Genomic DNA, 25044 nt, shown 5'->3' with positions numbered 1-25044 from the left:
TTACAAATGTGCCCCAACTTAACCAGTGTCTCCTTCCTCTGGTCAGATGGATCCCTGTTCGGCTAGCGCGCGTGCACTTGTGTTCAATGTCGCGTTGTTATAATATTCTCCTTGCAACTCTTGCATTTCAGGCAATATCTGTCTACTGCAATGGATTGAATTCTTGTAACGCTTTATTGCTGTTCGTTTTTTGTTCATCTGTATATCGCACTGCCCACTGCTGCCCAAGGGGTAAGACTAAGGCCGGCAGTACCCTGTAAATAAATAAATTCAATAACGACAGCGAAGGAAGTTGCTGCAAACCGGGCGTACTGAGCGTGGAGTCTGTCTTTCCCCAACCGGTGACGCTGGCTCGCCACCCTTCGAACGTCCACCCCCTGGGCGGCAGGCAGATGGGCAGGATGTTCTCCTGGTATCGCACGTGCCGGTCCAGCCTGAGCAGCGCCACGTCGAAGCGGTCCGGCTGCGACGCCGAGAAGGCGAAGTTCGGGTGGATCTTCTTCTCGAGCACGCTGTACGCCTGCGCCTGGGACGACTGGTACCGCTGGTCCTGGATGTCGTACGCGCCCAGGATCACCGAGATTCGCCGCAGGGGCGTGCTGCGAAAGAATCGGGGGACCACGGGGTCGCGCACGCGTAAGCTATATATATGGACGCACAAGCGCGCAAAAGGGCCCGCGTATAGATCTCGTGCGTGTGCCGACTCTTTTCCTGCACTCCTGACCCAAGAAACCTTTCGGTCATGCCTTTTTGACACTCGAGCTAAGTATTTTGTCCTATAGTATACTAGAAACACATGTTCTTAATGTGCTCAGGTATAAGAAACGACCGTGCCCTATGCGTCCAGCTCACGCATACAGCTTTATTGTTATATTAGCTGTAAAAATCACTTTTCAGACATCCTAACTCTACAGCGACACTGCATGGTGTCAGCTGGAGAGTTCTAATCATTTGTACGCTATTGTAACTTCTGTTGCTCCAGAAGGCTAAGCGAAAAGTATTTTGGAAGCTATGTTTGTAAACATACAAATGGAATAAAGGTTCTCGGAAAGCTTCCGCGAACTTGTTCAACAATTAACAAATCAACTTGCCATCAATTTCATTGATTCAGATCTTTTAATAAAATCCAACTGCACTAGGTTTGCTGCTAACAATAATTTTTTGTTACCTAAGGTTTCTACCAATTACTGTAAACCACCTTCATCCTTCTGTGCGATCACATTGTAGAATCATTTACCCATGTCTGTTAAATCGAAAGTTTTTAAATTTCATTCAAGAATTCTTTAAAAGATTGTTTGTTGAATTTTTTATATTGATGCTTGTTAAGTTGTACTAGATTTGTGTTTTTATATACAGTATTTATTTCTCAATTTCTTCGTTTTTTTGCGTTCATGCTTTTTGATGCTTCATAATCCTTTATGCTTACTGTTATTTTTTATTTGATGTATTTGTTCCATTGTTTCGCATTGCTGCTGATCCTTGTATTATTTATTTGTAACCTTCATCGAGGGTCCCGTTGCAGTCTTGTACTTTGGGACCCTCGTCTGTATATTTTATATGCCCTCATTAACAAATGATGCAATAATAATAATAAACTGATTTGAACTATGCATCCATTAAGTTTTCACTGTAAGCGTTAACGCCATGGTCTGTCGTTACCAAAGGCAAATTATGTGCCGGAAATCAGCACCGATTGATCGAATAAAGCTTTATTGAACGAGGGATCAGTCTTTGACTTAGATAGGGCAAAAAAAAAAAAGTATCTCGAAACGGGAAGACGTGCTGCGAGAAGCAATATTTACGACCACCGTAAGAGGTCGGAATTCCCTTGCAAAAGCCAAAAGCAAGTCCCGAGCCGTGCGACGGTCCTTTAGGCTGCCTACCATCCGGACCTACTGCTCATATCTTGGCACCGCCGCCTGGCTAATACGTTTTCAGCCCGACGTTCCGTGCTCCTGACAGATATGGTGCAGGTTTTCAATACGAAACCAGGACACACAAGTTGAGACACCGTTCGTCTTTCACGCCTAAATCGTCTGCATTTATCATGAGGGAGAGAAAGCTAGTAAACGCGCAGACATAGCAGGCGCATGTTGAAAGGATTTAAGTTGAGAAGAACTACCGAAATTCATCAGGTACATATCTACAGTTGCAAATATATTTTTTTCATTCATAAGTCGTTATGACGCTGTGGGTGCTGATGACTGCACAAGGGATGACTGCATAGCTATGAAGGTATAGGCGGAGCATTGTGCACTGCGCGTATTTACTATAGGTGACGGTTACCTACTTAAAAGATTCCTCAGCACCACTCAGTTCATGCGGACGCTAATGACGCCCAGAGGCACGACTGCAGTATTTTACATTGCTGGATCCGTGAGCCAAGATACGGAATCCGACTACCTACGCCTGGCAGCCTTGTACTCACTGATGGACGCAGTGCGCCGCGGTAACAACGTAGTAATGGTTGACGAGGGCTCCACCGCACTGCTGACGGGAGATCTTGATATGGGCCTGCACCACATCAACACGTATGTCAACACACGCCATACCAGCACGTGCTCGTTATACAGCTCTACATATGTTACATGGAACCACATTGTACCTGAACACACAAAAAAGGAGTAGGGATGTTTATACAGCAAAATTTGGGAATCGAATGCGAATATTCGAGAAAAGCGATCTTTTGGAAATCTCATCGAATATCGGATAGTCCCGACCGTACTAAAACGTTTCGTATGCACTCCAAATATTTCATATGCTTTCCGTACGATTCTTATGAAAATTAAACGGATTTTTTTTAGAGTTCACACAGATTCCGTAAGATGTATACGGGAAGCATGCACACGGAAAATCTATGCAGTTATTGGAATGGCAGTACGAAACGTTTCGGTAGGTAACTTAAAAACCAAGGAAAATGAATAGTTTCGTGGAGTGTCTTCAGCAACAAAAGAATTGTTTACATCATTTGACATGTAATACCGTTAACTACAGCATGTCAGGTCACATGAGAGGCTTGTACATGAGAAACAAAGGAAAGTGCCATCATATCTGGTGCTCGATGACAATGACAGCAAAAAAATAAAAGGAACAGCACATCGCTAGGTGCACGTAGCAGAGTGCAGTGTTCATAAAAAACTGCGAGGGCCCTACTACAGCACCGCACATCGTTTTTAAGGAATCCAACGTAGTGCAATTAGTCAAGTGATAATGATTTGTCTAAATAGAAACAGCACTTTCGTATAGGCTGCCTAAGGCGAGGCATGCTTACTCAACGGCTGATAGCTATTAGGCATAAATGACCTCCTTCACGCGTTTGTTCAGAACTGCGTCATTTGCGCGACAACAGCGCTTTTCCTGCACCGGAATCAATCAGGTGAGCCTCCATTTGAATCCGTCTTTCTCCCTGTTGTTGTCACTTATAGATTTCAAACAAAACGAATATCCGACAACTTCGAATAAGGAATAATACAATCGAATACAAATAGAATAGCAAAGCCTATTCGATTCGTATTCAAAATTTTTAATGTTCGCACACAGCTAAAAAAAAAAAGGCATATTATCCGGGGAGTTTCATCAGGAACTTACCTGCCATGGGAACTCCCCGTACTGGGCATCCTCACCACCTATGATTCTCCTCTGTGGCTTGTTCGTTGACCTCCCGCAGACTGTACAGAACAGATGGAGTGGGAACTGGTCAGTGCACCTCAACACCGGAGGACTTAGCAGTAGCAGTGACTTGACACACTTCATACTGAAACTGTAGCTAAAGTAGCACTATGGTGTTAAAGGGCAGCTGGCCTAAGATGGTTACATAAGAAATAGGGGAAATTAAAGTACGAGTTTATGCACATTGGCTAATAATGCAATGTTAGCTGAAAGTTTGTTAAATACAGTAATGCAACACGGCATAATACAAGTAACATAAGAACAACCAACATTAGTTCATACAAATGCTTGCTGTTATACAATATTAGCTAGTGCTTTTCGAAAATCTTCATTGTTATTATGTAAGTAATATTAGCGGGAAGTTAATTTCATTATTTCGACGGAGATGGCAAAAGTGAGTGTAAGAAACATGTGTTATATATAAACAAGCTTTCATCTAACTTTATGCTGATGATCAGTGCGGTGAGATAAGTAATATGGCCGCGACATGAAATTCGGAGTGGTGATATAGCTAATGAAAACGACAACAGGCGGGAAAACCTTCAACGGGTTGCCAGTGACTGAAGATCCAGATTTGATTTCATTGAAGATACGCTCGCAGTACGGTTGTATAGTTCCACAGAATAAAAAGAATTGAGTTATTTTGGATTAGGTGAAGGGAATGTATTAGGTTTTCGTGAAAGGGGTCCCATATAGCTGCGACATATTCAAATTTCGACCGTAACTTGGCATTCCTAGGTTCCAAGCGTTACCTAATTTCTACACCGCGAGGTACGGCCCCTAAGATTGGATTCATTGCCTGATGTACTAGGGCGAAAATTCGGTCTAAGTTGGTTATTCACGATTCACAATGGTCTAATAACAGCGCGTAAAACGAGAGACGAACACAGAAGCGTTAAACGCAGGGCTGTGTATGTTCTTCCGTGCTACGTCCCTCGTTTTATGCACCGTTGTTAGATGTCTGCGGTAACTCTTGAATAAGAATTAACCCGAGCACGGAAGTGACCGTGTCTATGACCAACATTGGAAATAATGCCTGCAGTCGGTGCCGCACGCAGCTGAGACCTGTGGTAACGAGCTCTGTCTTTAGCAAGCCTCATTAATGGACTCATTAACATACGAGACCGTCTCGTGTGTGTACGGCATCCTTCGATGGCCGATCAAGCTGACGGACAGGGCAACGATGCAACAAGAAACCAGCGCATTACGAAGCACTATCTCGCACAACATCTCTGGGAGCTTGGCTTCTCGATTCCACAACACTTCCCCCTAGCCTCACAACAATACAAGGTGTTCATGAGAACAGGATATACAGAGCACTACCCACGCTAATGGTAGAAACAGTGCCAATGGACGCTTTCTCTCTCGCTCACCCTCTTCGTCGTCCACGTGGTAGTACTTGCGTTGCGTGGCGGTTCGCGCGGCGGCCGGGCTTCGCGCTTGGAGCGCCTGCACCGACGTGTGGTCGGCTGGCAGCGAGGACCGCGTGCGGGGTGGCCGCACGCAGCACGTGTAGAGTAGGCTGTTGCCGCAGCGACCGGCTGCCGTGCCGCCGGACAGCAGGCAGAGAAGCACGAACGTGCACCGGTCGTCGCCGCCGTAAGAGCACTGGCCCTGGCGGCTCGAGTAGCCGGACTCCTCCGGAGGGTCTGCGCAATGACAAAAAAAAAAAAAAACACACTGCTGCATTATTCTTTCACTTTCTACAGTCCCTGGCTCAGAGTGCAAAAGAAATGCAAGCGTCTATTCGCAATGCACACGAACTACAGGTGGCGCGCGAGGCGATCCATGATGGCGGACCGAGAGAGTATCAGAATAGGCGACTGCGGCGTCCGTGTGGTAGCTCGCCGAACTTTTTGCCATCTTTCTCGTCGCACGCCGAGTGTATTCTTATTTTTTTCAGATTTGATTCTCATCGGCGGCGCAGTGCCGCTGCATAACCAAAAGCGTGCATAACGAGAAGTGCGTTCGTGCTTGTTATTTTATGACTAATGAATTTACTCGCGAAGAGGCAACGCTGTTGCACCGCATCAGAACCGACTCCGCGTACACCCCAGCATGGTTATTCAAGACTGGGCTTTGCGTTTCCCCACTCTGTGCCTTCTTTGGTGACATTGGCGACATCGAATATTTTCATTCGGCTATGCCCGCTGTTTGACACAGAAATAAAAGCGATGGTCGACCGCCTGCAAAAGAGCGGTCTTACGCTCAGGACCTCTGAAGACGTCGTTTTCCCTGGAGGGCTCGCGGAAATTAGGAAGAGAGCGCAACGATTGCTGATAACCTTCCTGCGAGACACGGGGCTCATCGACACCTGGTGACACACCCCTGATCTCAACTCAAAGCAGGATCAGGCGGAATAATTGCCGGCTATGTATGCCAGGCCAACCCCGCCTGCTTCAACATCAGCACCACCACCACCACCTACGGCGAATGATGCCCTTAACCTTACTTACCTTACTGAAGGATGTATGCGAAGTGAAGTGTATCTAGAACGAACGCTACGGCAAGAGTGCAGCGTTTTCGGTTTAAGCCAGAAAAGGACCACCGATCTTGTTTTGAAATCAATCAAAAAAAATGTCACAGTTTCGCCCTAAGGGCGAAGCAATGAATGCGATAGCAACAGAGCAATGTCATACGAAGTAAGGTGAGCGGCTTTGGTAGCAACAACACGCAGAACTGTTGTCGACGCCATCGGCGTTTTGCCCGCGTTAGCTCAAAATGCGTGCGGCGTTGGTAACTGTTGCTGGAGCCTCTGATATAAATAGCCACTTGGTGCCGCAGCTAAACGTCGGCTCCCTTCCCTCCCCCACGGACTCTCGCGCGTCTGAAGAAGGCGCGTTTGCTCTACATATATGGTCATTGTAAAGGAGAAAAGAGACGCCTACTTCTGCAGCCCTTAAGCGAGCACGGCGCAGAACGCGCGTTTGTTCTCCGCCGTGCGTTCACTCCCTGTGAAAGCGCGCGTCCCTCGCGCCCTTTCACTCGCACATACAGCGTTCGGCGGCGCGCGGCGACGATTTCATCTCCAAATGACGTCATACGGAACCTCACGGCGACGGCGACGGCGACGGCGACGCCGACGGCGACGGCGACGCCGACGGCAGAAATCTGCTTTTGAGTGTCCATATAATTGCTATCGCAATAAAAAGGTCAGTGCAAGCAGATATGACAAAGAACTATAGCAATCGACGCGAAGCTCCGAACCTAGTTACGCTCCGTCAGTTACGCTCTAAAACCACACCCCAGCTGCCTAAATGGCTCTACAAATAATCAACTGTTGCGAGAGCGTTTGGGCAGCCTTATTTACAAATATTCGGCTGTAGTGGTAGCGTTCGGACGTCGCTAGGCGCGAATTTGTTACCTTGTCTTTTCGTGCCGCATTGAACAAACATGCCATTCACGTAAGCTGCAATTGCCACATCGTAAAAGCGTAATGTTTATGCTTTCGTGAGCAATGTCAACGATTAGCATTCTGCTAACCGATGTTGCTTCAGAAGAAGTCTTCAGCGACAAAGTGTGCGCTACAAACTTTCATTGGCGGAGTCGCAGGCTTGCCGATCCGGAGCTTCACCGCTGACTTCTTAGATACGTTTCCAGCGCAACCAAACGAAGGCTTATCTCATCATTCACCGCTCGGTTGGTGCACTGAGGCACGCAACACTTTTTTTTTCTTCCATGGCGTATGCAGAAGCTGTTAACAAAACAGAAACAGGCCCGCGCATAGAGAGCCACACGGTAACACTGTGCCATTGACTGTGCGGATACTCTTTGAAATATTTCTTTCGCTGGCCACTACGCGGCGCGACCATCTGTGTGCATTGCGAATACCTAGCTCTGTATCAGACGTTCCCTCCACTCGACTCAACTCCAGATAACCAGGGGCTATTCTTTTGTATTGGGGCGGTGACAGCAAGGTATCACTTTTCTATTTGGTGCGAACACTGGTCGAGAAGGAGATGTCGCTGGAAACAGCGTTTGGACAATGGTCAAGTCTCCTTGAGGAAACGTTGGCTCGTGGGACCTCTCTTGTTTTCGACCAAGACTTCATCTTCCTATGGACCACGATCTGACTAGTTTGGATCCCGCAAAGTGAAATTTGTGAAAGGAGTTTCCTTCATACCCTGTGAGGTTCGTTTTATCAACGTTATCTACCAATCCTACAGCCTCTTGCTTATAGCTAGTGTTGCATGTTAAGCTCTCCGTGGCTGGTTTTGAATGTCTCGTTTATTTCTGTGGCTCTTGTATTGCCACTGTGGGTTAGAATGGAAGGACAGTGCTTGCCTGAAGTAACTACGGCACTTCGACAACCCTTCTCGGTGATTTCTGATCCATAATTGAGTAACCGGGCATTAGGCGTCCACCGCCCTATAGAATCGAGTCGCGTTTCCTAAGTCTCTCCTTGTCGCAGGGTTTATCAAGGAGCAATACCAAAACGTTCTGCCGGCTTCATTCGAAGAGTGGCGCCGCCACACGCTTGTTGGAGTCACAGATGAGATCCACAATAAAAATGTCTGAACCTGAGCGCTCGTCCTATCTTGTCTTTCTTGCGCTGCTTTTACCGCGCTGTTCTTCGCGCCATCACAGAACAGCTTGGAGCATAGTGACATAATCTTGACCGGGTGAGGTGGGTCGTCACCGCAAGAATCAGGAGATGGCGATGAAGGCGGGTATCGTGATGATGAAAAATAGAAAAGATTGTATTCACTTCATTGGTACATAGTTTTGACTCTATCCGAGTCTCGAGCGGTTCTGCTTAACACGGGGGCCAGGACGGCCTTAAATAACCCCTCGTGGTCTTGTGGTAGCCGATGTCTCCTTCGGGGAACTTGTGGAAGTGTCAGCCCTCTGTCGGGTGGTCAAGTTGACGACCTCCTCCCCATCGGGTCCTCTGCTTTGGTAGCTCGCCTTTTGCGTCTGCTCAGGTCGTAGAGGTGTGACGCTTTCTCGGGGATGAAGGGGATTATCTCGTCACGGGAATGGCGCTCGGGCTTGTTTCCCACATTTGAGAGGTACAGTTTCCAGGAAGATCATAACCGCCTCTTGGGGATGAAGATAATTGCCCCGACACGGGAACGTGCGCGGGTTTGGTTGCCCACAACTGAGATGCAGAGTTCCAAGCCGATCATAACAATAGGGATTCTCGTTTGTGAGGGCATTTATATATGTATATATACACATTACGATGCTATGCGCACGCATACTAACGCGTCGATTTGATTGTTTATTTATTCACGTGTACGCATTTTTGCGCGTGTATAGCTTGTATTTTCTCCCTATTTTCGCGCAAGTGTCCCTAGATTTATGATGGATACTTACTTTGTATATTCAGTTGTTTGCCTCTATTAGTCGTTTTCTTCTTTTTCTTGCCCGAACATACATCGTACTAAACGTGTTGTTGCACCAACTATATTACTCACCGATTTAGGTACGCTGACGATAAGGGCTGGTCACTTTGTGTAATCTGCGTGCGTACGCTCCTATTTGTTCATTCGTGTCGTTTCTGCATTCGATAGAAAATCACATATCGTGGAAATGCCGGCTACGCAAGTCGCCAGCGTTTTGGATTGCACACCAAATCATCGAAGCGAGCGCATACTCACGTGCGGGCACGTAGAGGTGTATCTGCGGGTTCACCAGGTGCAGGCAGCAGCAGGCGGTCAGCAGGAGCGCCCACCACGAGTGCGGCCGCCACCGCCGCATGGCGCCCCCGCGCCCCGGCAGCAGCACGGCACCTCCGCCGTCTGCCCGTCTGCGCATACATAAACAGTACACAGTGCCGCTTAGCGCTACGCACTCTCGTTGAAAAAAACTATAGGCCAGATCGTAGCAACGCTAACTCTCTCAGTATGCACCCCAGTATTCTCAAACTATACTCGACTCGAAGCTCTTTCTTCACTCGATGATGATGATTTATTGGCATTTTCTTCGAAACGAGGCGGCGACAAACAGTCATCAAGTTTGCTCGAGCTAATGAATTTATCTATAGAGATTTATCAGTCTGGCATTTTGTCCATGTGTCCTTAATATTCTCCATCTTCCTTAAAGGGCCCCTAAACCACCAAAAGGTCGAAATTTAGTTGTGGTGTTGCAGTTGTGCACGAGTCTACAACGAACACGTAGCCGCGAGAATTTTTCGAAATGGTGCAGTAATAGCGGAGTTACACACGTTTAATGATCGAAAAACGGCCCTCGCTCGTTTCGCTCTTGCCTTCGCTACTCTCCTCATCGGCTGGTCTCCCCTCCTCGCCGAGTGCTCTTCGAAAGGTCACGTGAAATACGTCATCGCCAACGCGCTTCTCAAAACACTGCCTACTTCCGGTCACGGCGAAAGTGCCGTAGAACGCCTGATATACGGCAATGCAGCCGGCGCTCCGCCCGCTGCACGATCGGTGGGTCAACCGACGACCGCGAAGCTGCGCGCCTCCGCCACCGGCAACGAAAACATCGGCTGCAGCTCAGCTGCAGTGCACGGCTACCGCCGGGAGACGACGGGCTCGGCTGTGCTCGCATCGCAGCCGATGGCGCCGCTAATATCAGCGTATTTTTCTTCTTTGTGTACAATTATTGCGAAGAGCGATAACAACGATAAGAAAATATTGCGGCTTGTGAGCGTCGGTAATTCATTTCGAAGCGCCGTCCGTTTTAGCTTTGACCGTCGAGCGATCAGCGGTGGTTAGGCTGCCGCACAAATGAGTCCCGGTCTCATCCTCTCTACGTACGGCAAGGAAATCTCGCCGTTCGCGAGCAAAAACCGCTGTCGAACGGTGGCCCGCGAATGGCAAACGGCGTGCGACGAGTTACCGTGCCGGTAACGTGGACTTAGCGCTTCTCGGCTGCCTGCTGTTGTTGCGGTGCCAGCCCGTCTTATGCGAAGCGTACGACCCTGTGTTGCGCGTACGTCTGGAAAGGCCAACACTGTCGCACTCTGTTCGCGCAGCTAATCAGACCGCTAAGCACGACCGTGTGGGAACGCGAGCGATTTGGCACTTGCGTTGGGGGCTGTAATTACCGATTCGCAAGGGCGCACGTACAAACGAGCAACACGACGAGGAAGAGCAGAAAGCGCGCATACCTGCTAGCAGACTAACCGGAAGTAGGAGGTTCTTGTTCGACCAACGGACATCGTTTCCGCAGTTGACATCACCAGATTCCCCCTGTTGACATCGTTATACAGTGTACTAGAATAGACAACTCTTCTAGTATACACTGTACATCGTTACGACCGCTGGGGAAACGAGAAAGGCGAGGGGAGAAGGACGGCATTTTTAAAAATTTTATTATTATTATTATTTTTTTTGTGGCGCTCCCGCGGCGCGTATAGCGCTGCAGCGTTTGGCATCGTTGATCGTGACGGCATTCTGAACTCGATGCGCGTGTTTACTTGAAATGTTCAAAAAATATCTGAGGTGGTTTAGGGGCCCTTTAAAACCTCTATATCTACCTTGTATCACTGCCTATGCTTGTAAAAGATCCAGTCATATCAGTGTCTTCCTTTCTTTTTTTTCTCAGAATACTCAATGTGTATTGCTTACTCGAGCGTTGACCGGTTAATGCTCCCATCGGCTTTAAATCCCAGTGCTTCTGGAAGGCGGGCGTTTCTTACGGGTCTCGCTGGGTGAATGCCGTCGCGTTCTATCAGGCTGTACTGAGTTGTCTCCGGATTTTTGCTACTGATGACACATGCCCCATCCTGCTGCGAATATTTGTTTCGGTATGTTTTTGTCTTTAGGCAACCAGCTGGGACCTCGACGAACAAGGCGCCGCCCTTTGTTTCATCCTACAGATTTCCATTTTTAAGTGCTTTCCTCCCAATCCTGTAAATATCCATGAACTTCTTTGATTCCATTGTAGAAGGGACGTGACGGCGGCTGTACGAGCCGTGCCGTCGTCCCTGGTCAGAAGGGCGAAGGCGGCGAGCCGAGCGACGGGGCGGCTGCGACGACCAGCGTGGCTGGCTTTTGGAACGACACTGCGCGTGCCGAGCTTGCGCTTCGAGCACGCGCTGCGCTTCTTTATTTTTTTCTTTCTTTGATTGCCGGCGCCAAGGCACCGGCTGAGAGCGCCGAACAAAGCGCTCCGCGCTGCGGCGTCAGTGGGCGCTACAGGGCCCCCCGCCCAGACGGAACGTGGAAATGGTGATCCAGTGAAACGGCGTTTCGAAATTGTCCGTGGACAGTCCAAGTCGTTAACGTGAAGGGCATCGAGTTGCCGCGCAGAGCTCAGGCGGGCGGCACTGGGAGCTCCGCAACGGACGAGGCACTCGCTGAACGGACGCTGTTGGGAGGGGCGCGTCCAGCCGGCGATAGAATCGGCACATGCGTCTTGAGTAAGGAGGAACTGGTAGGCCTTTGAGGCGAATGGCGCGTCGACGGTACCAGTGCGAGCGTTGCCGGTGGCGTATGACGGACCGCACCGCTGCATGGCGTGTAGGGTGCGCGCGCGAGCGATGCAGTCGAAGCCCTGGACGGGCCACGACGCTTGCATTGCATGTGGACGTGGCACACCCTGTCGGGAGGCGACCACGATCCGACGCGTCCGGCAATGGGCTGCATCGCGAGGAAGCCACGGACCGGCCGGAAAAAGTGGGGTCAGGGCCTGCATGAGCGTCCGGCGGCTCTTTGAGGACGCCTGACGTGGGATGCAGCGGGGGTCGCAGAAGGTCGTCGTGACCCACGTCCGCGGTGGCGTTAGCCGGCAGAGTCGTAGGCAGTGGGATCGGTGCGGTGCCGAGCTCGCGCGCCGCCTCGGAGACTGGCTCAGCGGACCGCGTGGACGGGTCGGGTGTCGTCGTTGGAGGAGCAATGACGTTGGAGACAGACCCGATGGCGTGGGGCATGGTAGCCGGCGTTGGGTCGGCGATGTCTCCACTGTCGCCTGCCATCGTTGGGGGCGAGAAAGGCGATGACGTGGCCGGTGTCATGGTCGTGACGATACCCTCGGCGACAACATTGTGCGCGTACTCGCACGAAAGAGACCCCTGGAGAGAGCCGGAGGCCGGGGACTGTGCGGTAGCGCATCGGGTGGTCGCCGAGACGGTATCGGGGCAAGTCGAGGGAGGAAGGCTTGCCTGATGGTGGCTAACGGGCGCAGGAGCAGACGCGTCTGGTGCTGGCGGTGAGGGCGCCGGCAGAGATGACTCGCGCACCGCGCGGTCTACCTCTGGAAGAGGGTGGTAGACAGCACCGAAGAATTCGAGCACGCGCTGCCGCAGTTCGTCGTACGGGCGCGGGCCAGGCGATGGAACGCCGAGGTAGAGCTGGAGAGCAAGTGGCAGGACGTCAAGGAGTACTGCGTACTTGAACTCCTGGATCCAGATGTGGTTAAGCTCCAGAGCAGCCTCGAATTGGGCGAACCAGACGCCGACGTAGCTGGACGAGAACAGCGGCAGTGGCGGGTCGAACTGGGGCTCCGGCCAGTGAGCCATGGCAGCGTGTCGCTCGGGAAAAGGCGCGCTCTCCCGGGTCACCAATGTAGAAGGGACGTGACGGCGGCTGTACGAGCCGTGCCGTCGTCCCTACTCAGAAGGGCGAAGGCGGCGAGCCGAGCGACGGGGCGGCTGCGACGACCAGCGTGGCTGGCTTTTGGAACGACACCGCGTGCCGAGCTTGCGCTTCGAGCACGCGCTGCGCTTCTTTATTTTTTTCTTTCTTTGATTGCCGGCGCCAAGGCACCGGCTGAGAGCGCCGAACAAAGCGCTCCGCGCTGCGGCGTCAGTGGGCGCTACACCATCAATTGGCCCCAATTTGCTGCCTCCGTTTCCTTCACTCTATTCTTGATAATTCATGGTTCTCTATTACAAATTCAATGAGAATATCGACGTAAGTCGAGGCCGACCAATTTGTCAACCCAGAACTGTACTCCATCGTTCTTCGACAGCTTAATATTTCTGTTTATCGTCCGGTTAATCGCAAGACGAGTGGAACACAGTCGCATATTACTATCAGACCTCTGCATGCTTTAATCAAAGGCCACTTCGCCCTGCGTGCACTAATAGCACGCTGACTCCTCCGATGCGTCTCGGAATAGCAGTCACACACCGGTAACGGCAATAAATGCGTGGTTGATGCAGTATAAGTGTTGCACGATTTGCGCCGAAATCGTCTTCAGGCTACAGTGAGAGAGCGCAGGACCTCTTTCACATAAGAAAAACAAAACAAAAAGGAATCCTCGGTGCACTCGCCGAGAGTGTATAGCTATAAACCGCGCGCGCGCTATTTTTATACGCGTACACGCAGGTAAGCGTGAAAAGTCACTCGCTATATACCATGCCCAGATACCATGCTGTGGGCTTCCCCGAAGTCGCTCGGTCAAGAGGGGATAAGAGCGGTGCGCCGCCGGTGTCGCCGAACGGTTGCGCAGAAGGACGCACACCAAACTATATTTTGGCGGCTCTTCCGTCCCAAACACCCAGCGTGTCGTTTCTGGGGTATCGATTGAACGGTTGCCTCGTGGTCGTGGTTCTTTGCGCATGTCTTCGTCGGTTAACGTTCTCTTTGTCGCCTTATACGGAACGCGCCTCCGAACAGTGAAACGAGAGCTTATAGCTGCATTGTCCTGTTGATAGGTAGATGGTGTAGCGCGTGATTAATGCTTCGCTGCAGCAGCCATACTATGGTTCGAATTGATCCGGGCTGAAAACAGCCGCACAAATGACGCTATCAAGACATCGATCCTCGGCTACTATTGTCATAAAGAGTAATTATAATTATAAAGAGACGTGGGAGTGTGTAACGCCGGTAGCAGATTATGCATTTCATTACATAGTAATGTCCCCTCCCATACCATCATTGGCCTTTGCTGCTCCCTATATAGTGCATGTGTTCTCCCTCTGACCCTATAGTATATGTTCTCCCTCTGACCCCCGGTGTATATGCCAGCAAGTCAGAGTCGTGTCCACCTGGGCAATACCTGAAACCAAGAAACTTGGCTACACGACGGTATACGGGCAATACCTCGTCTATAACGTACCGGATTAATCTCAACTCTTGCCTCTTCTCTCTCACTTTTCCACTTTCCCATTACCCTGCCCACGTGTGGGACGGCAAACTGGACATAGCCGCTGTAACTCACCCGCATTTCCTGTATCCTCTCTCTTTCTGTGTACTCTCTACTTTCCGCCATTTCCGTCCCTCTCTTATCGCCTTCGATGCTTGATCCGGTACAGTGTTGACAGCAGCGAGAAAGTCACTAAATTTAGCGAGCTTTTGTTCGTCGAGCTCCCGTTTTTTTAACTAGCATTGCATAATTTTGAACGCTCTTACACTTTTTAGAGCGCAGCTCTTAGGCGCCCGTTCCTGCCGCGACCGTCGGCGTAACCGAGCGAACGAGCACAGCGAAGGATGAGAGCAAGCGCGGAGCGCAGTGGGAGATGAAAGACGGCGATAGCGAAGAGAGCGCGAAGAGGAAAGCGGAGGAGGGTATGGCGAAAGCGTGAGAAGAAAAGAGTAGTGCCGCGCAAGACGGGCTTTGCAGCGACGATGGCTACGAGATGGCACCAGAGTAGGACGCGTCATCTGTATGGAAACAAAGCGCCGCATGAGCGCGGAGGTCTGTCTGCTCAAACAAAAGAAAACAAAAGAAGAAGGGGCGTTCGATCACTCTATATTGACGTACGCTCATGGCCTTTATGTCACTCATGACATAACGGCACGTTTTAAAGTGTAAGGACCTCGACAAGCATCGCCACGGTGAAGCTTTCTCAAAGAACGTGCAACATACACAAGACAACCGAGAATACAAGTTCAACACTGCTCTTTTCGGCTCGAAGACGATTGCCTATTCGTTCCTGAGATGTAGACAAGGTGCCTACGCTGTGACGGCATAATGGATCTTTTGACGGGACCATTCAGTGGACCCATGTGTGTTCTTCGCATGGCTGCACAAATTCACCGACGGGTCGTCCTCTCGCGTGTCCGCGGTTGCTTTTTTTTTCTTTTCTTTTTTTGCGAAAGGGTCAACATGCCCGATCGCATCGAGTGGACTCTGTCAGTCTCGCAATGCACGGAGGCGATAATCTCACGTCACGCCTTCGGGTTAAGGGCCCGAGGCGCCGCCACGCTTGGTGGGCGTTTTTTTGTGATTCACAACAGAGACCCACTTCTTCGCCGCGCGAGGGTCGCATGCAAGGAGCTCGGGTCGCGCGATTATCGCCAGCTGCAAAAACGCGTGACCTCAAACAACGCGGCTGCCCCGTAAATACCCTCGCGCACATCTCGCCGAACTACCTGAGCAGCACGGCTGCGCAAAAGGAAGACCGAAATCCGGTCAACTCCCCCAAAGAGCGCATAGGTTTCTCCGCAGCGATTACCTCCGTGGGGCGAAATTATCGCGGCAAAAGCAAACACTCACGACGCGAGCGTGATGACGAAGTCGGGTATCCGCAGATGCAGGACACGAGGGCTACTTTTAGTGCCCGGCTGCTAAACGCAGTCATGCATTCATATTATTGCCACGCTCGCGCTCCTAATACCACGTGCCCGGAGTAAGAGAAATACAAACATAGAGAGAAAAGTCAACACGCCTGTGAGGAAACCCCGCATCTAATTGCAGGAACAGGGTCAACGGCTTCGAGTTTCCACGCGTTCGCTCAAGCTCGTTCTCTCTTCTGCTCGCCGGAGGTATCCGTGCTGCACATAGCCTATAGCGGCCCTCGTCGAAGGTTGTGACGTTTTGTACAATGTTACGGATTATGCAGACACCTTCCTGCAAGCGAACGAAGTACTTCCTCAAGCCGCAGAGCTGGAATGACAGAGAGAAATGACCTCGCCTATGGGTTCACTATATAACGACCGACACGGCGAGGGAAGCGCCGGGAGGAGGCTGCACGGAGATAATTGCACTGATAGACGAACTGGCCGCCTGTCTCAGCGCTTGACTAATTGCGCTGTCTTCGAGGAGAGCGAATGCATAGGTGGTACGAGAAGTAATTAAGCCTCATCAGGAGTATGAAACAGTACCGTTCCTCTGCAATGTGGGGAAAAGGTTTCTATGACGGGCGAACAACAAAAGGAGGCTCGTGCGAAGAGAAGCAATAAATATCGCGAATCGCGTGCTTTACGCAAAATTCAGTTTACCGTATACACGCACCCGTACTTGCACACACACACACACACCAACACGCACACGTGCGCGCATACACACATTCTAGTTTGTGATTGTTTTTTACGCATCTTGTCATTTGTTTAGCCAAAGAAGTGAGGTGCAGCGGTCGCGGCTCCAAGTCATCCGGGACTTCTTGATCGTCATGTTGAGCTATAGCTGTATACTCTATTTTCACATTGCAGTCACGGTGAAAAACAAAGTAGCGAGAACTATGAATCACGAAACTATAGCTTTTTATTGGGCGAACCTCTGCCCAGAAAAGCAGGTTACGCTCAAAGCACAACGATATAGCGGCCAGCACAGTCGGTAATCGTCGAAAATCTTATAAGCGGATCAAGCGCGTCGGCTTTTATACATGACTCGTCAATGGTTCCAGCGTAATCACTGGTGCCTGCGTGCCTTCCAGAAAGTACGGCACTATTCGCGTGGCGCATACAATCGGATTACACAAGGTTCGATGACAACAGACAACGGATAGAACTATCGATAACATTTGAGAAACTTGCGATACATGCAGGCGCGTACTGCGCTGAGTGATTACGTTTAGCATTTGTTAGCCGCTGAAAAGCGCTCGCCTGAGAAATAGAAACAAGCACACCTGTCAATACTTTAGTGCAAAAAGAATGAGTGAAATCAGCGGTCGTTATAAATTACGGCGGACCCCTGGTGGAGGGATAAATGTGAATAGAAAAGCAGAGCGGTAACTAGAGATTAGTCTGGTTGACTACCCTGAACGTAGGGAAGGGGTAATGGGATAGAAAGAGGTGGATAGGACAGAAAAGAGGTGGACACAAAGCCCGGGGTACAGTGCTCCAGCTGTACGCAGGAAGCGTTCTGAAAGTTTATGTTGTAAACCCGCAGACCTCAGGAACGTGATCCTCGATGGCGTTTTATTACGCTCGGCCTTTTGCCAGCGCTCAAAGTTTTGATAACCATGAGGCTCAAAATCTACAGAGATAAAATTTCGTTTGGTCTGGTGGGGTGGGGTGTGGGTGCTATAGCTATAGTAAAATGTGCTAACGAAAACTTGCTTTATTCCTACAAGACTGTCAAAGAATTTCAGAACTACCCAAAAAAAAAAGAAAAGAAAAAACAAACCTGCACAAGTAACTACAAGAAAGAGAGAGAAAGGAAGAGAGCTAAAAATCGCTTCTTACCAGGTGGCGGTGATGTCACAAGATGTCACGGTGGTTTTTAGTGCAGACACGAACAGCAAAAAAAAAAAAAAAAAAAATAAATAAAAAAAGCACATGTGCTCTGTCTTTTTTTGTCCTGTCTCAGCGCTAAATCGTGTCAGTCCAAATGTCAGTGCTTACAAAAAAAAAAAAAGAAAAAAATGTATGAGGATGGCGGCTAATAAGATGCTTCGAAATCAATGGCAGTGTCGCAGGTTGGGCGAGATGGTTAGACGTGTCGGAACGGTTTTTAGCGCAGGCTGACAGAAACAGCAAAAAAAGAAAGAAAAAAAAAAACAGGTACATGTACTCTGTCTTTGCCCTGCCTGTCAGCACTGAAAACCGTTCCGACAAGTCTAGCCAACTCACCCAACCTGCCACAGTGTCACTGATTTCGAAGAGCTCATCTTATTAGCCGCCATCCTTACACAGATGTTTTTTGTAAACACTGCCATTTGGGCAATCATCTACTGACACGATTCGGAAGAATTTCACGTCATTAGGACGTCAAAATACTATGGCGGGTGGCGCAAGGCCAGTACGTGGCGTGTTTCCCAGTGTCTCCTTTCACACCCACGTACCTTATTATGAGTAACTGAGTTGTGCACTGAGTTCTTGTGTCACCTGTCGTTAAGTGACAATGCCAAGGCAACCCTGGTTACCCAGCTGAAGTTGCTGAAACCTCATATACCCACAAAAGAGACTTTCCTCTTCCGCCAGCCCCTTCCCCTTCACCCCATCCTCTCTTTGTTCACGTTCTTCCACTGGCTTCCTTTCCGAATTCGACACGGACGCAGCGGCTTCGTCCCAAACCGAGCGCACACGACACGTGGTGCGTTCGCTCCGGAGCATCTTCTTCGCGGTTCGGCGATACTAACACGCTGCCCAGGATAGCTCTCGTCGCGCGCGACTTGGCCGACCGCAAACTGCGATGAGGAAAAGCCAGCCGCTCAGCGGCTCGAATCGCGCGTGCCGAGCGGACAACGCCGTCGCGCCTTCTCTCTCCGCTCGGCCGAAACCGCGAGGTATTCAGTGAAGCGCACCCGCGCGCGCTCTGGGTGCGCGCGCTTTTTTTCGGGGGTGCCGGCCGAAGGCGGCGAAACGCCGAGCGTGCCGCGAAGGGGCGTCGCGACGACACGGTCCCGTGTGGTATTCACAGGGGTGCCCGAAAAGGCGTTCCACTGTGTTTCCTTTCGCGGACGGGGTTGATGCGCATGGTTTGGCGGACTGGAGCATTCTGCGCACACCGGCGAGTATACCGAACGGCCGTGTTGGACGCGCACCTTCCCAGGCTGCGATGTGGGAGCATGGGGCAGTTATTCTGTAAGTGTACACCTAGTGGGGACTGTTCATTTGCGCAGCTACTGATTGGCTGGAGCGGAACGTGTGATAAGGAGATAGGTTTCGTCACCTGTCTCTTTTCAATCGTACAGCTGCAGCCAATCAGCGGCGGACGAAATGGACTGTGCACTAGGTGGACACTTACAGGATACTTGCCCTGGATTTGGGGAAGTTTCTGTGGCTCAGTTTTCAGAGATCGTAAAATGAGAAAGGTCGACAGTGTTGTCATTCTTCTCGTTCTAATAAACGCCTATCAAGCAAGAAAGTTCCTTGTTAAGTTGTCCTTGTCCCTGTAATCGCACATTGATCCAAGATAAGCGGTTCAATGAGGGAAGTCTTCTATACCGCAGATCCATCTGGTGTTTGACATAAGTACACTTTCACTGGGCATGCAAAGGAATACTGCAGTAATCCGCAAAAGGGAAGCTTAATCTTAACGAAAGGGAGGATTCGCGCGAAGGCGAAGTATGAAAAGCGATAGCAAAGTTTATAGCTTTTCGCTGAAGGCGTGTGAGAACGCAATACAGTGATGAGGGCTGCAGCCAGGGGCGTGAGATAAGACCGACAGGAAAGCAGTCGGCGTTCGTCAGCTCCCAACGAAAGGATTAGACAGATTTAGCTTGGTCAGACCCCGCTCAGACTATAGTGTGTGCACCGCGGTCTTGTATGGACATCTCTGCTCAGCAGGAACGCTAATCAGTGTGCACGCACAACGCAGCCTTGGCTCGGTAGAGCCCATTGAGTGGAGCTTAGTTACTGGGCTTTGTCACTTTTGTAGCCAAACACACTGCGCTTCTCTGGGCGACCCTCAACGAGTGGGTCGCGCATGCGTACTGAGTATAACGTGACAGCAGGACCGCGATGGCACCGATGGTGATGGCCGCAATGGAACCAACGGCAATGGCATGAATGCACATCGAGCGGCCGTTTAATTGCTATCGCAATAATAGACAAACGCAAAACAACAGCAACAATAACAACAAATCAAGCCCGAATGACCGACATGAGCTCAAAGAATATGGGTCCTGGCTGATGTTATAGTATAACAGCACGACCTTCGTGGAGCTCGGATTTCGTACCCTCTTCTGTAGCGTGGCCCCTCGGAAATTGCTATAGTCGGTGACAGCATATGAATGCATTGACATATGAACCGCTGTCCAACTGAAATAAGAATTTATGTAGGGCGCCTGCCTCTTGCGTTTGTTCATTTTTGTGACGTCAACCGCTTTCCGTTTTTCGTGCGTGTTTAGGATGGCTATAATTTCACCGTACGAATCTACCTTTCTGTCATTGGGTTTAGGATGAAATCTTAGAGTTTGACAACTTTTATGGAAGATCATGATGTTAGTACTCAGCCAAACGTAATGTTCTAGTGATAAACAGCGAGGTTTTATTTTTCAATTTGCCTATCCTTTACATATGCAAAGCAATACTCCCGCTCGCGCGGCTCTCTTTCAGAGGTTCACCTTTCTCGGCAATTATACGTTTCGGCATGGCCGGTCTGCAGGGCGCGGATGGCGTCTGGTACACCAGGCGCGCGCTCCAGACCGGCCGTGGTGTCGGTAGGATGGCTAGCCACCCTAGTTTTAGTTCTAGCTACCCTAGTTTCCAAAGCGGAAGCACGGAGGGCGCGTGCACTGCGGTGTCGGGTCGAGCTTGTACTGAATTCGTATAGGCTGTCACCCAGTATATAGTCTGCATTTGTCCTCTTGTATCACATAAGTCTTTGCTGCTAACAGTGCGCTAGTATAACAGTGGCAGTGACACGGAGCATGCTCAATAAGTACAGGTGGTTGCAATCGCCGCACAGCGGCCAACTGATCACAAAAAAATGTTTACTCGTAAAATCCGAATCCCGATCCAAAGTCCTATATTTTCGAAGAAATTCGGCAGTTTCGCACAAACGGCGAAGTATTGATGATGGTTTAGCGTTGCGCCGAAGCTCCTCAGACAGAGTTCTATAAGGTGTCCCAGCTAACGTTAGTCGAGCGGTTCAACGTAAAAAAAAAAAATCATGACACATTCCACTTTGTGAAGGTGGATGGCCAGCGAAGCTGTTTAGCACACGACACAGAGGTAACACAGAATTTTGAACAAAGGTACGAACACATTTATTGTCTTGATCGGTGGTCATCGTAACGATAGGTACGCACTCATATTATCGTATCCCCTCTGTTATTATTATATTAATTCCAGCATATTCGCGTATACTCCGGACTCCCGTGGAGCAACGCGCCTACGAAGAGCGACAGCAGGAACAGAGGCGAGAATGCAATCGTCGCCAGCGGGCGGCAAACACCACCGATGGAGATCGTGCATAAAACGCCAAGCGCATGCGTGACGTCGCTCTTCCTATAGGCGCGTTCTTTAGCAGTGTCTTTCTCTCCAGATTTTCTGATAATTTGTCGGCAACTATTGATTTAGTCTGTTTTTGAAGCTCCATTGGCTCCATTCCGTATACCATTCATTCTTGTAAAGCTTGTTTGCAACCAGGTTCTATTGATGTTGAGAGGCCATTAGTGCAGCTTTTGAATGAGAATTTGTGGTCTTTTGTTGTTTAAAACTTACTCTTTCTCCGTGATAGATAGCTGTCTTTCTTGGACTAGCCAGTTAAGGCGTTGTACCTAACTTTACAGAAATAAATATTGCTGCTATATATACGCATATGCGCCGGTATTGGACTATTCGATATCCGATTCTATATTCGATGCTTCCTATTCGATATTTGATTCAATATGCGATACTTACTATTCGTATTCGATTCCTGTTGGAAAAATTTCCCATTCGCCCAACTCAACTTCCAACCCTTCGCGCGCAGGCCGCACGTGCGCCGTCGATACCGTGACAGCATGGCGTCGCCGGCGGCGCGAGCAGTGTCCGTATATTTACTATCCTGATTAAGAAATACTTCAAGAGTGAAGAATCGAACGAGTTGAACTTTTCGATTAATCTTCATAATGTCGATGCGATCGCCCTTGGTACCAACGCTTATGCATTGCTGAAAAAACAGGTGAGCAGGTTCGGATTGCATGTTTTCAGTTTCGTGGTTCTTCACAGTTGTGGCAAACTCCTCCATGGTGTTCAGCTGGGCGTCTTCAAAGAATGCGTGCAGACGGGATACATTGAAGGGGTGGGGTTAACTTCAATATATCGATGTTCAGAACTTCGAATTCGTGCATTTGCTGCATTCTATTGCTGTGAAATCACGGTGCATAAAGCGGGGTGGTTTGGAACCAGGGGACGCTATTTGCCTTGCGCACAAGGCCTGGACTGCGCATGTGCTGTGACATCAGTGCCGTGTTCATGTTATGCTAAAATCCCTTTAACTTCGACAAGCTGTTTTCTTTCGCAATTTATACGTTTCGTTAATGTGCATTGTTGCCGGTGACGACCAAACCTTGTGGGAAGCTACCTTCTCTTGATGTGCAGCGACGTGCAAAGGGGAAATAATTAGCGGAGATGACTGGTTGCTGCAAAAACTCGCCTAATGAATTAGTGAACAGCATCTGTTACAGTGTTAGCCTCCTGAGAAAGGTGACTGGGTCACTTTCGATTCTCTCGTGCCCGAGCATTTACGTCGTTCATTAGCACGGTGCCGGGAAAGGAATGTCAGTTCCCGGAGTAACACAGCGTGAGTGCGCAGCCGTTTGCGCGGTGCATTCGATATGGAGCGCGGTAGCGTGTCAGTAGCCGGGTGGAGCTCCTTCGGGAAGCTGCATTATCTTGCATTTCAGGAAAAGGAAGCCAAGTAAAAGTGTCCGGATAGCATTTTGACAGATGGAGACTGCCAACGCTGTCATCTGCCATTCCACCAGCCGCACCTGTGTGTGTTTTGAATGTCCGCCACGAAGGTATACGCGTCTGACGCGGAAAAAGAAACGGCGAGCATCGTCTACCCTGGGAGTTGGCATCGCCCCTGCGTTCTCGTTTAGGGCTGGCGTGTCCAGCATACGAAACGCATCAGACGCTGTCAGCGTGCAACGGATAGCGCAATAAAAATAACGAAAGGAAGCGGAGAGAAACAAAGAAGAAAAGCAACAATATTTATATTTCTTCCCACTTGCCCCTCATCTCGGAGAAAGGAGCAGGCTGGACAGAAACTGAAAGCCCACTTCGCGCCGTCCTAGAAACGCCGATTCGGGGCGTGCATCGCTCGGCTTGTCTCGTTGCCGTCTAGTATCTCTCGGGCCGCTCTAGTTGATGGACAGTGCGGAGTGGTTTTAAAATAGTTGCGGTAGACGGTCAAGTACACTGGCCTCATGGCATGCGGGATATAGAAGTACATACGCCTGTATATGCGCCAACTTCGTCTCTTTCTGCCTCTCGTTTAAAGCTTTCTTTTTTTATTCTCGTGTCTTCAAGGCTGCAGCCTTCTTCGCCGACCACCGAAGAGCAGAGTCGAGTGCTACAAGGTGTACGACCTGTGTCAGTGTCCGTAGGCAGAAAGTTCGGAGTGAACAAGCGCGCCGGTCATGAGGGGCTGCCGCACTTATATAATGTACATAGATTCTTTTTTCTCGCAGAAACCTGGGCGAGTCGTTTATCGGCCGTCGCGATGGCTCATGCAGGCCAGCGTGTTGTCCGACCACACTGCGGCCATGTGACCTTGTTTCTCGAGCGATCCTCCTCACTGGACACTGCTGCTAAGCCTGTACCTGGAAAGTAGCGCAGTCTGCGACCACAGAGATCATGTCTCTCGGGACGATTCGTTGCTTAGCTGGGCAATATGGTTTCCTTTCTTCTGTCATGTTCGAGAAGGCAGCGCGTCCTGACGAAGGGAAACATGTCGTAGGAAACGATCAGTTGCACTAAACACATTATAGAAAGCGCTCTGTCACGGTGACACGTGCGTTTTTTGGCGCGACAGAGGAGTACACAGAGCTGAATACTCGACTCGGTGCTTACGCCGTGGACGCCTCACATATATCAGGAGATAAAGATATTCCGGACGCTTTGCTGGTGCAATTAATCAGGCAAGGAAAGCAATGGGTCTCCGTGAATACTTCGGAGTGAACGACCAGAAGAACAGGTAGCGTTAGTGCAGAATTTGACATACGCCCATATTTTACCTTGAAACTCTATGCGCAATCTATGGAAAGCTCAAGTGAAGCGTGCCAATGACATCGCGGTAGTCAGGAAGCTTTCTCTTTGTCGCATTGTAAGAAGGCTATCGCGGCAGCCACCTAACGGCGGAGACACCGGGAAGGCGCAGATGTATTGTCTCACAAAACGATGATATAGCTATCAACCGCATCTTTGAAGACGCTGGAATTGTGACAAATACCGACTCTACACCGCATCGTGTGTAATTGTGTCTCATTCCTGCATTCAAAACCAACTTGTATTCCCAGACATCTGCAGACTTTGCTCGGACGTAGACTTTTCGAGATAGACTTTCACTCTTAGTTATGTTTTATTATTCTTCTGTTCTATTTAAGTATTGCAAGTATTGAAGCACCCTGGTATTACTTAAGGCAAACATTTATCCATTTAAATGTATTTATCCTATAATATTAACTAAGTTAAATAGGGTAGCCATCGCCAGCAAACGACAACTCCTCTACTTTTGTTTTTTCATCTCAGTAAAATAATTTTAAAAAGTGCATGTTCTAGTTTCCTGCTCTATGAAATTAAGCGAGGGGCCATCTTCTTGGTTATATTGGTAACCGGACCAGTAAGCCTGCTGTTCTAGTTCATTTGTTATTTAATTGCTGTTTTCGAGTTGTTGCGCGGTATTAAATTAATCAGTTATTCT

The 25044-nt window shown here is 49.6% G+C and overlaps 1 protein-coding gene across 2 annotated transcripts in view; it reads right to left on the bottom strand.

Annotated features, from left to right (window-relative positions):
* The window catches only part of LOC119455394 (serine protease 30), a 35390-nt gene that overhangs the window by 8716 nt on the left and 1630 nt on the right, over window positions 1-25044 (bottom strand). For both annotated transcript variants that reach the window (XM_049668743.1, XM_037716797.2), the window contains exons 2-6: window positions 9273-9421; window positions 5043-5318; window positions 3589-3668; window positions 2429-2514; window positions 313-599 (exon numbers count right to left, since the gene is read on the bottom strand). In XM_049668743.1, the coding sequence (XP_049524700.1) occupies window positions 313-599; window positions 2429-2514; window positions 3589-3668; window positions 5043-5318; window positions 9273-9421 (878 nt within the window). The remainder of the gene's footprint in view (window positions 1-312; window positions 600-2428; window positions 2515-3588; window positions 3669-5042; window positions 5319-9272; window positions 9422-25044) is intronic.

This window comes from Dermacentor silvarum, chromosome 6 (genome assembly GCF_013339745.2).
Source record: "Dermacentor silvarum isolate Dsil-2018 chromosome 6, BIME_Dsil_1.4, whole genome shotgun sequence".
NCBI lineage: Eukaryota > Metazoa > Arthropoda > Arachnida > Ixodida > Ixodidae > Dermacentor > Dermacentor silvarum.
This window is presented reverse-complemented; position numbering and strand designations above follow the sequence as displayed.